Source organism: Aedes aegypti, chromosome 2 (genome assembly GCF_002204515.2).
Source record: "Aedes aegypti strain LVP_AGWG chromosome 2, AaegL5.0 Primary Assembly, whole genome shotgun sequence".
In the NCBI taxonomy this organism is placed as follows: Eukaryota; Metazoa; Arthropoda; class Insecta; order Diptera; family Culicidae; genus Aedes; species Aedes aegypti.
Genome location: NC_035108.1, coordinates 10,599,267 through 10,617,249, shown reverse-complemented (window position 1 = coordinate 10,617,249; position 17,983 = coordinate 10,599,267). Strand labels below are relative to the sequence as shown.

General features: G+C 38.5%; 1 protein-coding gene across 15 annotated transcripts in view; it reads left to right on the top strand.

The window, feature by feature from the left end:
- The window catches only part of LOC5567847, a 318,832-nt gene that overhangs the window by 204,589 nt on the left and 96,260 nt on the right, over positions 1–17,983 (top strand). For 13 of the 15 annotated variants that reach the window (XM_021839898.1, XM_021839894.1, XM_021839895.1 and 10 more), the window contains 5 exons: positions 7,629–7,947; positions 8,205–8,856; positions 8,936–9,804; positions 15,468–16,224; positions 16,286–16,453. In XM_021839898.1, the coding sequence (XP_021695590.1) occupies positions 7,629–7,947; positions 8,205–8,856; positions 8,936–9,804; positions 15,468–16,224; positions 16,286–16,453 (2,765 nt within the window). The other 2 variants (XM_021839899.1, XM_001657658.2) reach the window with 2 other exon arrangements.

Sequence of the window (17,983 nt, the reverse complement as noted above, 5' to 3'; positions counted from 1 at the left end):
TTCGTATATCGTGTGGCAGGTACGATGATACTCTCTATGCCCAGGGAAGTCAAAGAAATTTCCATTACGAAAAGATCCTGGACCGACCGGGAATCGAACCCAGACACCTCCAGCATGGCTTTGTTTTGTAGCCGCGGGCTCTAACCACTCGACTAAGGAAGGCCCCATTGATTATGCTAAAGTGATTCATCAGTCAAAGAGATTGATTCTTGGTGAAATCATCATATGTAAAAAATAAATAATAGTTGTTTAAGAATGGTGCAAGAGTTTATGACAATCAACATACTTTAAAATCATAATATCAAGTATTTTGCTTGTCATTCATAGTTTTCGAAATAGTTTTCAGTAACAATTCGTTTAGTTTCTTCAAAATCTGTATCCGATTTATGGTTAATAATTTAGAAAATCTTGTATACTTCCATGGTCAACTCATAGTGTATTCAGAGATTTTTATCACATTCAATTCAGATTTTTGTTATGGTAAAGTATTGACGAATTCATCTCGGAGCTACCAGATCAGATACGGTTACAAAATATTTGATTGATTCAAGTATCTTTGGTGAACTTTTTTCAAACTTTTTGAAAGGTTTGTTGAAAAATATTCGATAGGTTCATCGTGTCATCTTCGACTAATTAAAGCTTAGTAGATCAATCTCATCAACTTTGGCAGATAACCCTGCTTGATAGATTACTCAGATATATTCCGATAGATTACTTTCGTCGTTCTTTGAAATTTCCCTCCAGGAACCTAGACTAATTTCAAACCTAATCCTTTATAGATATTCGGCTTATTCCAATAATTACTTGAAGTCATCGAGAATGTTCTCATGATGCAAAAATTTTATATAGATAACTGATGAAAATTTATTTATCCACAACTCCTTTCAAAGCTCATATTGAAATTTCTTTATATTTCGCAGAAATTCGTTCTGCAATATTTCGCTCGAAGGTCCTTCAAAAATCTTTAGGAAATCCCATCCCATCAGGATCCTCTTAAGATTTTATGCTGTGAATTCCACCAGGAATTTCAAAAAAAATCCCATCATTGTTTTTTTTATTACCCAAATGAAGAGTATTCGTAAATTTTAAGAATATCGTTCCATACTGAATTTATGGTCTCTAATACCGATATAAAGGTAAATTTCTTGCAACTCTTTTATTAGTTTAGAACTAGTTTTATTTTTGTAATCAATTATTTATTATTTATTAATTATTATTGTAATTTGGGCAGTTATTATGGTGTTTCGTTGAATAAAACATATAAAAATATGTATGACTAAACCGTCTTGGGCGATCCCAATTTAAGTAAAATAATCTCCTTCTGGTTTATATCTTTCACAAATTTCACGTAAAGCATAAATGTCTGATCAAGTTAAAATAGATTTAAAGCATGGCTGTCCAACGTACAGCCCGGATAGAGTTTAAGGACCTGTATAATTCAAAAAATTCAAAACCCCATTGATTATTTATCAACTTGAACTAAGCATATATTATGTTCAATCGGTCATTTTAAAGAACAATTAAAACACACGTGTCAAATTAAAAAAAAAATAATAATTAAATACTGAGGTGCTGGATTGTAAAGACTGGAACGCGCAAAAATTGTCCAACTTCAAATTGATGTGTTTTTATTAAAAAGGCATTTAAAAAATTTGAAATGTGTAATTTGAAAGTTGAGTGTATATACATTTGTTGCTATGATGAGGATTAACCTCCATTTTTCAAAATGACGTCCAAGTAAGAGAAGCAGCGTGTCAAAAATTTTGTCACGCCGCAAGAGAATCCGACGTTCTTGCACGAAACTTATGTGAAGGCGGGTGTCAAGCAGCTTCCGGGACAAAACTTTTATACCCCATCAGGAAAAAAGAAAAACGATGAAATTTTTAAAACCATCAAACTATTGAAATTCCCGAAAGAATACCTCTTCCGGAATGCCATATGCACACGTGGTCTAAAAAGTGACCTTTTCACCACTACTATGAGCAGAGCATTCATATAATCCCAGGTAGGATTTTGGCAGAGCAAGAGTTATTTATAATCCTGGAAAGCAACAACGCAGTTTCCAGAATAGTATCACAAAACAAATCATAGGCAAGATTCTGATAAAATTCTATGCAAAATTCTCGAAGAATCTTGCGCATAATTTCCATTATATTCTAGACAAGATTCTCGAAAAACATTGAGCAGCATTGCTACAGTACCCAGAATATCATTTTGTCAGAAATCTGGAAGGACTTTCAGGAGCTTAATAGGGAATTCATCAACCATTCAAGTAAGATTTTTATGACATCTTGAACTCCATACTCGTAAAGTTCAGGGTTAGATTCTTACAAAAATGCTGGACTATATGACGCAATCATCGCAGAAAGTATCTATTTTTCAATTAAAAAAAATGCTTTTTTTATTGACTGACTTTTTTCGATTTTACGAAAGTGGATTTCATTGTGCACTTCATGGTTTGATCTTTCTACACGAAAGTTTTATTTTTTTATTTACGGGCAAAAATGTGCAGATGAACAGACATCAGCAAAAACATATTTAAAGAATTGTCTATGTAATAAAGACGGCATATGGACAGATATCTGCTTAGCTTTAGCTTAGCTTAGACTGACTACACATATCAATGGTTGCTATTCCGTGATTGCCCGAAGTCAGTGAAAATGCACAAAGAATCAATTAGAAGTTCGGCTGGGATTGGCCATAATTTTCTTCAGTGTGCATAATTAAGTGCCTCTATTTATACATGGTCAAAAACGGCGCCGGCCACGTCCTTATAGTCAGGTGGGATTGGGAGAAGGAATGTTAGTGTGTAACCTTTGATATTTGTAGACCGTGTTTGCCTCTGCATTTCCACAAAGGTTACTGGAAGGGATGTTTGTTAATGGGGAGGATCGTTGGATCACAGGATTCACTTTGATAAGCGATTAGACCATGATAAATAATTATTTGTGAGATTTAAACATGCTTATATGTAAATATAAGTGGACCCGGCAAACTTCGTCTTGCCATCAAGTAGGCTGCTGAAAAACGTCATAGAACGTCCCATACAAAACTGGCAGTTCCGTTCACTCCTGGTTTTTCTAACTTTCCGGGTGAACATCCTGAGCTTTTTATGCACACAAACACGTCGGAACACTTCAGGATCATATCTAAATGGAAAAGCTCAAAATATGATGGCCCGTTCTCTAGCCATTTCGTGACATACAAACAACATTCCATTTTTATTTATATAGATAGATGAACAATATCTATGAAGAGAAAAATTATGCCAACACTTGAGGTGACGAACCTTTCAAAGTTTGTTGAATAAAGTGAACCTTTCGCAAATCTACACTTGTAGTGTCGAACCATTCAAAGTTTTTTTTAATTACAAAGAAAAAGGAGTTTTGAAAAAAAAATTAGACATAAATAATTAATGAATCAGAGTTTATGTCGACACTAAGAGTGACGAGCCTTTCAAAGTTTGTTGAAAAATCATATTTACGTCTCACCATTGTAACGATTAAAGGTGCAGTCTACATATTTTATAGATTAGAAAAAGTAGCATGAAACGAGCTCACCAATTGATCCGTCATCCTTGAGCAGCAATAATCCACTTTCAGCTTCATTCGTTTACTCGGCTATATAAAAGCACTCAGAGAAAATAGGCGCACGACCCGAGAGGGAAATCAACTGACGACTGCTCAGGCTTTCTTGACGCATTGCCCAGGAGCAAGGTCAACGTCGAAAGATTAAAAAGAACTAATCAAACGCGGCACTTTTTCACTTTCACTCGACCGACGCGCGACATGTTTGATCCTGCCCTCATCGTCGGCCCCCGCCGGAGCAAGCGTCAAGGTCGAAGGATCAAACACAACTCTACATTAGGACAGATATCTGCATAGAAAAACTACGAATATTTGTCAGCATATATTCTTTGAAGATTTCAAGCGGAATTTGTGTCGGCTTTTCTGGCGAAATTCGAAAAACTAGTTGAAAAAGGTTGCCCTCTTAGCATAAAATCTAGCAAACAATTCACCGGATTTTCCTATAAAATCCATCAGGCATTTCACCATCAATGACTCTCAGAACTTGCCTATGATATTTGATTCTCTGATGCAACTACAAATTCCACCAGAAATCCTTAATGCAAGAATTTGACTTTCAGATTATTCCTCTTTTTTTCAAACACCACAAGAATTCGGCTAGATATTTGTCCAGAAATACTGTGCGTGGATGCTCTACAAATCCCTTTAGTGAATATTAATATGATTCAATTACATTCTCCAAGATAATAACAATTTTTTTCATAAAACTCTCTACAAATTCAGACAAAAGCTTTTTTACAAATTATGTCGAAAAAAATCTACTTATATTTTGCCGTTCTTCTATGGGTTTTATCAGAAAATCTGGCAATATCTCCGCCTTGGTCTCTATTTAGTCTGATGAGCAATGTTTAGGATAGACAATCCAGACATCCGTCCATTCAAGGGTCGAATGGATTTTTTTCTCAACATCCAAGGCATAGCGTATCGTTACTGCCATGCTTCCCATACAAATTTGTGCTTTGGCAGGCAGTGATATTGTGGAATAGAGCTCATAAGAACACTTTTTTGAAGAGATAGGAATACTTAGAGCCAAAAGAATGAAAAAGCTTCTAATCCGGTGTATCTGGACTCGTCTAAAAATCGACCCAAATTTTCAACTTAAATGAAGTGATGAACAACATAACCGACTGTCCGATCACGGACAGTAGATGACGAGGGCAATCCTTTCGGTTGAAGGATCCCTGCTTCGGCGGCCAATTCCTCTTCGGAATGCCAAGGATGATCGGCCAGTTCCTTCTCCTGAAGGAATGCCTGGGGTGTCGATAGCTCAGACTGTGAATATGATTTCTTAACAACAGTCCTGAAAAGGACTACCAGCTGGGCTGCTTCGGTGAGAGAAACGCTTTTGGGTATCGGTTTTCGAACTACGACGGTTTATTGCGCGTGCCATACAACGGCTAAATACTGAATACTGAATGAATGAATCTGTGCACGCAAGCTCCTTAAGTAGGCTGCAGGTAGAAGGACTCATTGCATGCACAGTGAAATGGCTTCGGTGGGAAATTTCCACTGTCTTATGTACTGGATGCTGCAATCGGTGGTCCGGGTGGTGTGATGATGGAGAGCTCAAGTTTGTCGGTAGGGTTGCGTGAAGTAGTGTGTGTGTGTGAGGTTCAGGTAGGAAAGGGTGCTTGTTAGTTGTGGTAGCCGAAATACTCGCGGCGACTCGAGGTTAGCTATGTGGTTTGTTTTACATGAATGGGAATATGGGGGAATGGATTACATAGAGAGGATCAACAAGATGGTGAAAACGATGACTGAACTGATCAGGGTTGAAATGCAGCTTTGGTAAGGTTCGATTAATTCGATTAATTTGTTGAGCGTAAAATTTATCATGGAATTTTTAGATTTTTTGTTGCTGATCTCATACAAACTTCATGCTCGTTTATCTTCATGAACCTTATTCGATTCAATCACTATATAAAAGAAGAATAGATTTCGTACACCATGGCATGGCAACAGCTCCAGCCTTCCAAAGCCACAGCTCCAGCCTTCCAAAGCCACAATATCCGGTACCGATCAGCCTTCCCTCAGCAGCTCCTCGCTATGTCATGGACCCCAAAGGGGCCAAACAAGCCGCCAATGTAAGTCGCAAGGGATCGCTCAACCAATATCAGCGGGAATTATCCTCCGAACGTTCGTATGATCTCGACTTCCATCCTTCAAATACTGATTCGGACACCACGTCCAACAACCGAATGCCTCGCCAACGCTACCGCAATCTGGAAATGGTTCTGAACGGTCGCCACAAGTTCGAAGTTCGAGATCTTGAAACGCTCACCGCTGAACCAATCGTACCCCTTGCACTTCCCAAGCTTCCTAGTGCATTCAACACCATCGGTCAACAGCAGCAGCCGGTCCCTCTGAGTGGACTTGTCCGATCATCCGAACTTCCCAGGCAACTGAGCGATGACATCAACATCAACGATAATCGTTACGAATCCTCAGAATGCGATGATCCACTCGAAGTGCTCGAGCGCAAGGATTCGATGGTTTCTTCCGATGTCGACAGTTTGGAGGATATATAAAAGAAGAATAGATTTCGTACACCATAAATAATATGTAAAAATAAGATGCCTATCCGGATGACATCGGAACATGTTTGATTCTGCCGTTTTGATTCATATTACGGACAGCTTAAAATTCCGGACACACTACTTTGTATGGGAAACATTTCACACGAAATGTTTCAATTTTTGCCGTTCAATTGTTTACCCTTTCGAGGCTCGTTTTAATGAGCATTTTTCATAAATATCTATGAAAATTTAGAATGCTCAACTGCCATGATGGCTCTTTAATGATTTGACGATTTTAATTGATGATTTGACTCTACTATTTGTGACTTTATAGCTGTCCGGAATAGGAAACAAAGTGTCCGGAATTTGAATCAAAGTGGCCAGAATATGAGAAAAGTAATTAAGCGTCCGGAATAACAATTATGGAAAGTCCACACATTTCAATTTATTTAAAATTATTTATGTTGTGGAATCGAACCCTTCACTAATTATTCGAAAGTTAAGTATTTTGAAGGCTTGATAACGTGGAGGTATCCTACAAAATGTTTTGTTTATATGCATTTTGATGAGTTGTACTTCAATGAGGCCTTAAGTGTCCGTAATACGAATCGAAACGGTATTCAAGTTTGCACAAAGGCTAGTAGAAATTCAAAACAAGTAGTTTTGGAGATAAAACCATGCATTTTATATTTAATCTAGTTTATTCTAAAGTTAAGTACTTTCAATATCAGTTGGGAATATGCTTTTGTGACTTATTTTTCAGTTATTATTTGGATTACTAGATCACATTTCAAAATCTCAGAGTGTTTGAGCGCTCAAAAATGTTATACCCGTTGGTATTACACATACAACTCAATATAACAATATATCTTCAAATAAATGCATCTGTTTCGTTCCAATTCAGACACTCATTGTTCTTCCGCAGTGACCTTGAATATATGTGCGACCACTCATTCGTTAGCTATCCTACCAACAGTACAGTAAGATAGTTTGAATTCAAAACCCCTCATTTTTGCTCGGTTTTGACTATTTTTATCGTATCGATTATAAATCCTAGTACTCAACTGACATTATTTCACAAAAAGGTGAAAGTTCATTAAGTTTGAGCCAGCGGTTTCACGACGAGAGGAGCCCACCAACTCCTCCCCACAAAATTTACCTGCAAATATTACTGTGTTACTTTTCCTTCCAGACGAATGGTAAATTGGTTTTGGACACGACATCTCTCTTGCATTCTGTTTAATGTTTTGTTCCGTCCCATCTCACCACACTAAACCGTCATCATGCTCGAGGGCCAATGTGTGAGTAGCAACCACTCGGTCGGTAGTCAGAAAGTGTTCTATTTTAAAAGTCCAGTATTTTTTCGCATTCATCAAAACACGGTCCGCGTGTGACTAATGGGTCGTGTAAAATTGTCGTTAACGAGCTCACAGCACAGCAGCACTTCACACCCATCTGAGCTCTCAGTGTACCATAGTGAACGATACTGACGAAGTCGCTTTTCTCTCGCTCCTTCTCTCGACAGGGTCAATCGGAAAGTAAGAAATCATCCAAAAAGGCGGCCGGCCTTGAGACCAAGGGCACGGCCATGTCCTTTGGATTCAAAAAGCACAAAGTACATCAGTCGACCACGGGTAGCAAACTGCCCTTGGCTATCGGCGATGGTACGGGACCAGGTTCAGGAACCGGTACACTCAAGAAACCAACACAGACGACCACAGCTTCCAATGGGAACCATCTGTACGGTGGGCTGGAGAAGGAGAAAGCGACGGAAAGAGACAACGCAACAGTGATCTCCAATCCTGGAGTCGATGGCATTTTTAGCGATAAGAACGGCAATATGGGTAAGTGAATTGTGTGTTAGTGATCTAATAGGGCGCTATTGTTGGCGCAATCTGCCTCAAAGCAATTGTAAATAATTTCTACTCTTCGTAACAAGAGTAGAATTTTGTTTTCCTACAGCTATGAGGTCAAATGCCTTTTTAGTTGCCGTGTTTGGTTGTTCTCTCAGTCCATCGATATTTATAGGAAGAAGTACGCAAATTTAAATTTGCGTAAATGCTTAGGTATTTTCGTCTCATTTTGTTTTTTACGCTTTCAGGTTCGGCAGACCAGGCAGATGATGGCACAAATAAAGCGACAGGTCGATCGACACCACGCCTTCAGCCGCCCAAGAAAGACTCTCACGGTGCACCGTATCGTAACAATCGATTCGGTTTCCGCTCAACCAACGTGGTCAGACCGGCATCAGCTGGTCTCCAGCCGAAAACAATTACTGACTACGACAAACAACATTCCAACAACAATAATAACATTCACACCACAAATAATAACAACGTCTATATCACGGACAAACGCCGCTCAAAAAGTGCATCAGCGGCAGCAGCATCACGCACAACATTCACACCTCTACAGCAGGCACCGTCACACGCCCAACAGGAACGATCTTCGGCATTGCAACATGCCGGCGGCGGTTTCGGTGCACTTCACAAGCCGTTACCGAAATATCAATCGGCGCATGGCGCGACTAAAATAGCTTCATCAGAATCAGGCACGCAACAAGTGATGACAAAATTCGATCAAGCAGAGCATAAAAATACTTCGCATAATATACCACTCACCGGTGGTTCGACGGCAACGAACGGAAGTGCCGACGAGCAGCGATCACAGTCAAGCGTAAATAATGCCAACGGCCGGCAGTTTGTCTCTGTGAACGACTCTAACCAGCAGCAACATGCCGCAACTAATCTGCTGTGAGTAAATGCCACTTAGACGCAATGATTCATTCAACCTCAATCTCTAATCCATTTTTTTTATTTGTGTCCCGAACAGAGCAAAACAAGAACCTGCGTCATCGGTGGCAAAGTTTACCCTCCACAGCTCCAGCCTTCCAAAGCCACAATATCCGGTACCGATCAGCCTTCCCTCAGCAGCTCCTCGCTATGTCATGGACCCCAAAGGGGCCAAACAAGCCGCCAATGTAAGTCGCAAGGGATCGCTCAACCAATTTCAGCGGGAATTATCCTCCGAACGTTCGTATGATCTCGACTTCCATCCATCAAATACTGATTCGGACACCACGTCCAACAACCGAATGCCTCGCCAACGCTACCGCAATCTGGAAATGGTTTTGAACGGTCGCCACAAGTTCGAAGTTCGAGATCTTGAAACGCTCACCGCTGAACCGATCGTACCCCTTGCACTTCCCAAGCTTCCTAGTGCTTTCAACACCATCGGTCAACAGCAACAGCCGGTCCCTCTGAGTGGACTTGTCCGATCATCCGAACTTCCCAGGCAACTGAGCGATGACATCGACATCAACGATAATCGTTACGAATCCTCAGAATGTGATGATCCACTTGAAGTGCTCGAGCGCAAGGATTCGATGGTTTACTCCGATGTCGACAGTTTCGAGGAGGAAAAACTGGCACGCGATAACAATTCGTCGGAGAAAAGTCTGAAAGGGGCAATCATTAAGGATTTGGCGCAATCTCAGTGCAGCAAGACGTCATCGCCAGGCAGTTCGCGGGCTTCGTGGTGCAATGCCGGCGAAAGCATGGCCGCCAAAGAGTGCAGCAGTTTGAGCTTGAGCAGTAGTGATGAGTGCAATGGCAGAGGGGCCAGAGGGATGCAGCCCTGTGCGGATGAGCAAGAAGACATTAGCTCGGTTACCATCACCGCCGGTAATCCATCGTTGCTGTGTGAGTATATAGTATAATTCATATTTCACAACGTTTATCAAATTGCTGATTCCCCGACGTCTGTAAGGTTATCAAAAGTGCACATCTGACCTAGGACATGGCCGCCTTATGGATAAATGAGCAACCATGCGTAACCTTTTTTTTTCCTAGTGTTGTGAAGTGTAGAAGACGAAAATCTGCCATGAACAGCCCCTTCAATTGGCCGATCAATTCAGACTAGTAAAAATCAGATTGAACTAGTTTGCTACAAATATTTTGTTTCAATTTGGTGAAGAATGTTTCCAGAATTTCTATAATCAGGTTTACTTTAAATTTTGATTCGAAATCTTGTAGAAATTGCTTCATAGGTTTTCCGGTAATTTAAGCTAGTATTTAGCATTATCGTGGTTTCCCGAAATTTTGATAAGGTTACTCCGAAACAAAATAAAGATTTTTTTGAATATTCTTCCAAGTACTCATCCAGGAGTTCCACTGATGGCACAAACGAGAAACTCTTTTCAATTTTTTTAAGAATTCTTTCAGTGATTCCCACTTGAAAACGTCCAAGAATTACAATAGCAATTCCAGAAAGGATTATACAAAGTTTTTCCGTCTAGTATTCATTCAAAAAAGTTTTACAATAATTCCTACAAAACTATAAAAAATATTTTCTTATAATATTTGAAGTGGTTCCTAAGATATTTTATAATTTGCTTCTTACTGAGAAGTTCTCCAAGAAGTCGACTTATTCTGGAATATTTTAGAGTATTATTCTAAAGACTTCTCCTGAGTTTTTTGTGGCATTCTGCCATTCTACAGTTGTAAAAAGATGTCCCTTAAACATTTTTCCAGGTTGCCTTTTCGGATTCTTCCAGGAATAACGCGAGGGATTACATTCAAGAGATCCTACGGTTCCTGCAGGATTTTTTCCAGAAAATACCTAATGATATTTTTTCCAAGATTTCATCAAAGAATATTTTTCTTGAGTTTTGTTGAATAACTCCTCAGAATATTCTTCGTATAGATTCCAGAAATCATTATTTTTTTTTAGTATTTTAAAAATATTTCTCAAGCTATCATTAGGGAAACTATTGAATGAATCTTTGGACAAGTTTTAGCAACCTGGGGCAACAATACCTAAATAACTGAACTACCGTAGATTGCACGTCCAATCAGCCAAAATTGAGTTGATACTTATCAGCAGTGTTAATAGACTCACACTCAAATCTCAATCAATACGCTCTCCCGTGAGAGTAAACTCATTAGAGATCTGCTTCGCCAATCTCACGCTTGAAATTTTGATGCAAAATCAACTCAATCAACTCAAACCGTAAAAAAATGATTCAGTCGCAAAATTGACGGGTGAACTCGTAAAACTCGAATGTTGTTGTTTACGTTAGAATAGATTATTTTAATTTTACCATACTAACAAGAAATTCTTGCCGTGTGTGAGTAAACTGTTGAAATACGAGACAATGAGTCAAAAAGGTGAGCCAACTCATCCATGATTTTTTGACTGCTGAGTTGTGTGATTGACAACTCACGCATGAAAAATCTCAAGCATGAGTTATGAGAAATTGAGTTTTTCACAACATTACTTATCAGTAACATCCTAAGCAACCAAAAGTTCGAAAAAAGGGCATATTTTGATTTCATCAGCTCACTTTTCAAGTAATTAATCGAACTTTACAGTTTACAAAAAGTTTGAGAGAATCATATTTACCTTCAAGAGAAAGAAGTTCAATTCAAACTTGTTCTGAACTTTCTAGTTGTTGATGATTTTATGAGTCACTCTTCCGAGAATCAAGCTCTTTTAATATTTCTTAACTAGCGGAATAGTTTCACCAATACTAGAATTATGTCTAAAATGAACTAAGGAGTTAACTGCTTAAGTACAATACGAACATTCCGAAGTATTGGATATTCAATCATATTTCGGCTGCATACGATTTGTTCTTAAAATGTGGGAAAACCACCTAAATCCTGAAAAAAATCGAGAAGGAGACTTCAAATAAACTCAAAAAGTGTTTTGAGAGGTATGTATGATAGCACTATTGGATGAATCGTTGGGTGCATTCCATTGATAAACCCAGAGGATTTCTTAGGAAACGGGTCTGTGATCCGAAGTAATGTCCGAAAAAATATCCCCAAGGGAAGATACCTTAAAAAATAACATGATCCTTTAAGGCTAAGTAGCCCGTCATTCGTTTTGGCAACAATGATGACTTTTCAGCTTGCATTTCAAAGTGATAAAACTCATACTTGACAGTTTATATTGACTTGAAAAAGTATCACTGTACGCGCTAATATACATAAAGCAAGCTCATACTTTTTCAGGTGTGTCAGTGTAGAACCAACTGATTTTCTTTGATTCGAAATCGTGAGAAGAATTAGCAACAATCATCAACGACGCGTACAAATTTCAATGACGGCCTACTTCGCCTTAAAAAAAGGGTAGTTCCCTTGAATTCATTCATAAAAGGACTACGGGTGGAATTCTTGAAGGAATTCAAAATACCTGTAGCTATCTATTAGAACATTTTAAATGAGTCATTGGTGTCTTTCTAGGATGAGTACTTTGTGAAACCTTTATAAAAATTCTTAGTAAATCCTTGAAAAAGTTTACGGAGGATTAAAGCTAAACTTTTAACGGATTGAAATTATTTTTTTTGTCAGTATACTGGCACAGATTCTAAAAGTGGCCAAAGGATTTCTGGAATGTTCATGTGTCCGGAGTTGTTCAGGTGGGTTACTAGGTCAGGTCGGCTGAAAAAGATGCTGTACTTCTGTGTCCCTGGATGTAGGCAAATTACAAGTTACAGACTATTTCCTGAATCGGCTATAATGTGGGGTAAACCTATTGAGAAACTGTTGAACATGATAACCTTGTGTCCTGCATTTGTTTGACCCTTGAAATAACCATTTTGGGTCCCAGGATGCTTCAAATTTACGACAAAGTGGCCAATTTGTATCTAAACATATGTGTCAAGCTCATGGGAACGTATTTCAGTAAATTATTATGTTCAATCTCTACTGTTAGAGAATTGAAACGGTTAAGGTGAAGATGAATCGAAGCCAAAGTTCAAATTTTCAAGAGCACGGATCTGGAGAACCAAACATCCGTTTGAGCTGAAAACCTAATCGATTGGTCACCACCAGCTAGGGACCAATCGATTAAGTTTTCAGCTTGAACGGATGTTTGGTTCTCCTGATCCGTGCTCTTGAAAATTTGATCTTTGGCTTCGATTTATCTTCACCTTAAGTATCCAACAAATCTATAGCCGGTTCTTTAGGGCATTAAGTCAGAGTGACCACATCCATTACATTCTAAACGGTGCTTACATCTTCATTTATAATGTTGAATATCAGATCTTAATGATTTATGCAAATTAAAATGATTGCCATTGCTAATAAACAAAGACAAAAAATAACCATTTTTTACCCGACCTGAGATCTCTTGGTCACTTTTAGGAACTAGATATGTGGGCTAGTATACTGACAAAAAATTATTCGAATCCGTTAAGTAATCGCTGAGCGGTGAGGCTTTTAGTATTTTTGCTTTCACTCAGGACTATACGGGTCAAAGCAATACCTTAGATACAATAACTTTAGAATTTTTGTTCCTAATGAGTTTCCGGAGGACTATCTGAAAGGATTGCCACAAAAGTTCAATCCAATAAATGCAATGGCTCAACAATCCCAACAAACAACAAAAAATTGTAGTCCTGATATTGAAAAAATCCTAACAACAATATCGCAGGGCTGGTATCAAGTTACTTTTTAGTGTCCTGGTCACTATTTCGACCTGGAAATATTCCTGTTGAAAATTCTAGAGGTTTGTTGGACGGTAGAAAAAACCTGATAGAAGGCATGATTTTTTTTAGGTTTTTTTTGATAATTTATTGGGAACATTTCGTAAACGATTCTTGGCTAAACTTGGAGATCTTTTAGACGAAAACAGGACGATTTATTTGTAGGAGCTGTTATATGACTAGCTTATGGAATCTCTACACCAATATATTGTGGATAGCTAGAAGAGATATCCGATCTAGCTTGTAAAGAAATTTCAACAAATATAGTCCCGAAATTTCCTTGGAAAGCAAAAATTTTCTAAGGAATCCTCCAGGAACTTCACCACAAATTAGCTAGGCATTGAGCTTGAAATTCGTTTAGTAATTTTGTAAGTAATTATTTCGTAAATTTTAATAGAAATTCCTACAAATGTACTAAAAATTTAGCCAATAAATCCTGTTTTTTTTTTGTAAGCTGCCAGCAATTTCACTTAAATTTGATATTTTTACACGTGTTTAACTCCAGCATAATAATCACAACTAACATAGAAAATGTTCCTTCAAACGAATGTTTCTAGACATACTTAGAGTTATTTTTCGCGAAATTTATTTCGCACCCCAAGCTACACACATGTTATAATTGAGAGTTATCAACTTATATACGACCAGATCTGGTCATATATCAGTTGATAAACCTAAATTATAACATGTGTGCTGCTCGGGACTGAAAAATGGTCAATGTGTTAAATAATTTTACCCTGAACCCCTAAAAAACTTACCAAAAGATCATTCACAAGTTTCTTTCTTCGGAGCTCATGAATTTGGAATTTCAAGGAGTTCTCTATCGACTTGGATCCGAATGAATTGTGATCTATGCGTTACTTATGTTGCCTTTAGAAAAACCGAGGAGAGGGATTTCCAATGTATTATCTTTAGGTCACACTCTTTTCATTGATGCTAGTTCATACAAGAGGCATGAAGTAGCATTTTGATGACCCCATTAGTAAGACCAAGCAATCAAATCTTTTCTCAGATGAGTGATTGTATGGAAATATGTCAAATTACTTAGGTTTAACACTTTATTATTGTGTGTATATAATAAACTAATGAATTATTAGTATAAAACCGTATCTTACTAGCCATTTTTGGGTTAATGTTTTAGTACTGAAGTCACTTTTTTGTCACTATTTTGATAATTTTTGTAACTAAAGCCACTAATATGTTGCTGTTCGGCCGCTATCAGCTCTAATATCGAGATAAAATCCTGAAGTTATTCCTAACAGATTCCTTAAAGACGTTTTGCAAAAGGTTTGAAAAAAATCAGGAGTTTTACCGGGAGAAGTAATGCTTGAGGAATTTATTCTGGAGATTTATTTATGTTGATTTTAACCGTTTACTTTCCGGTGCCAGTCAATGAGATTGCTACAAATCCAATTTTCGGATTTTTTTTTCAATCCATTCAACACCGTGGACTCATTATCTAGTTGTGAAACTGATACACGATCTGGTTGTAAAAATGCTGTATATAAAATATGATCACCTGAAACAACAGGAGGACTGCAATAGTTATTCAATTTAATTTTCATTATCATACACCAATTCTCGCGAAACATTACTAAAGGACCTATGTACAAAAGAGAGGTTCTCTTTGTTTACTTTCTCTTTGATCAATAACTGAGTCACATTAACCTCTTCTGTTGCGTTTTTTGTATGAAACGCTAGTCAAGGAAATTGCCTTTCGATCGATAATCGAAAGAGAGCGAGAGATCATGAATCTTCCATTTTTACATAGGTCCTTTAGTAATGTTTCGCTAGAATTATACTTATTGTTATATTGTTTGATTGTTGCTTCTAATCATGCTATCTGCTTCCTTCCTCCACCCCTATCTACAGCATCCTTCTCCGCGGCAGTCCCCATGGATATCTCCACCAACCTGGACAGCGTATCCGAGGTACAGAACAGCTTCAACGATAACACACTTTCCGATCAACCGGATAGCAACAAGATCTTCCGCTCGGAGGAATACAAGTTCGCCGAAATGGCGGCGGCTGTCGGAGATGCCATTCTGCTCGATGACGAAACATCTCCCACCGACAGTTTGGTCAGCAGTTGTACCGAGTCGGATGACGCCCGCAAACATCGCAAGAAACCCGTCGAGGGAAAACAGGAACGGGAAAAGGAGAAAGACATTGACGAGATCTCCCCGGAGTTGGAAGAAATCGCAAGTCCCGTAACGCCGGGAACTCCAACGCACGCTTCAAATTCTCTGTCGCTGTCCGACGGAGGGCGAGATTTTCTGATTGACGATGAAATAGCAGATCAGCCTGCGCTGGTGTTCGACGAACCAGGTCTCAACGACAGCAGCATGATCGACCTGGCGTCGATCAATTTACACATCAACGAAGATACTCCCACGCTGAGAGATTCCATATCTTCGTTGAACAACAACAGGTCCCTCTCGAAGGGCGGTGCACCGGTACCAAAACCGAGAAGAGTCATGGCCGAAACCTATGAATCGCCGGCTCCAATCCGTAAGAACAGGACTCGGCTGTCCCGTGCCGAATCCCTAGATACTCTGTCGCCATGTGACTCCATCGCATCGGATGACTTCATGTTGGACTTCAACAGCAGCATGGATTCCATCGATCGGTAAGTTAGACTTCGATTTGAATTTTGTACGGAAAACTTTATGCAGCTTTGATCGTTTCAGACCGCCCCGTTCCAATGCCAGTGGAAGCGCCTCGGCGTTACACTCGATGGACGAGCTTCAGCTTTGGTCCGAGTTGGAGAACAAAGGCGGTCAGCTTATGCACGAATGGAGCAAACTTTTGCGTTCACAGCGAAACAGCAACAACAACACCAGCCGCGAGAGCATAACGTGAGTAACGATGTTTCTAATTCCTTTTTGGTTCGGTCTTCCGATGGGAAGCTTTTCCTAGTGATTGATAGAGGGGGTGTTTGTGAGTTTTGAGCTGAGAAAGCTTTCGATCTAATTATGTTCAAATGTGATCAGATTCACAGATCGTGATCATTTTCCACATTGGTAAGAATTTTCCTGACCAATCAGAAAAAAATATTTTTATTTTGCTCAATTTGATTTCTTTTTTTTTTAACATCATTACACAAATGTCATTTTGAAACCCTCAGTCATTAATTCTCAAATAAATGATGTGGTTGATAGCCCCGACTGATGTTACCCAATGTTTTTATCGTTTGTTATTCATTGACCCAAAATCAAAAATTGAGCAGTTGTGCGATACTGCTACAATAATTACGAATTATTGCTCATCTTCGTGTCCTAATGTGAGTAAATTTTGACTGTGACACACAACATGCATAAATTTCAAAACAAATGAAGAAAACGGCGATTCCCTCAATTTCATAATCTACCACACACATCGATTTCACTGTCTTATATCATATGATCGGATTATCTTCTTTCTTTCGACGCACTCAACATAACAACTAAAGTCAGTGGAAACAATCAACTCATTAGCTGATCAAGCACCATCAGAGTTTGCAGACTAGTGTGTTGATTGTGGATCAATAACAAGCTCTAGCTGAATAGGTAGAGAGAAAAATGTTTGACACGTCTTTTGCGAATCGTGGGAGATGCAGAGATGAAAACTGATTATGATAACACAGCAAACATTGTGATGCTGCCATAGTTTTGTTGACCTAATCTAGTTTATGGTGATTTACAAACTAGTGCTCAGTACATCAATATTTCAGACAATCACAGTTCCAAAACTAGTGTTTATAGTTTAATGAGCTGATAGCGATTACATTTTGACAATAGACAACGAAACGGAAGCATAATCCTAAATCAGCAACTCACGGGATGTTTGGAGAAAATTTAAATGAGATTTTTGAAGGGATACCGTTATGACTTGAAATCCGGACACTTAAGCACCGGACTAACTTCAACATCATTTATTATATCATTTATATCATTTAGAAATTCATGATATTTGATTTTATAAGGTACTGTGATGGTACGGCAAATGTTTATTATTTAGAATGGTGTAATAAAAATAACGAATATTTTTTGCAAAAAAACGTTTCAATATGCAAAACCAAGAGATGTGTCTTGCTTCGAAATCCGGACACTTTTGCTTCGAATTCCGGACACTTCTTTTTGACGAAATATTTGCCTATTTTGTATGAAATTCAACTCATCATCTCTAAATTTCAGAGTTTTGAACTGTTTACTATACGTAATGACAAAAATATCGAGTCGTGACAAACTTTGAAGCTACTAAAAATGTAAAGGATTGGGCAAAATCGATTCCCTCACTTCATGACAATCGTGAGATGCAGTCCAGCATCCAATGAAATGTGTAGAGTATCGGTATGCATTTGATTCTTTTATGTTTTTTAACAATATATTGATGCCTACAGCGATACA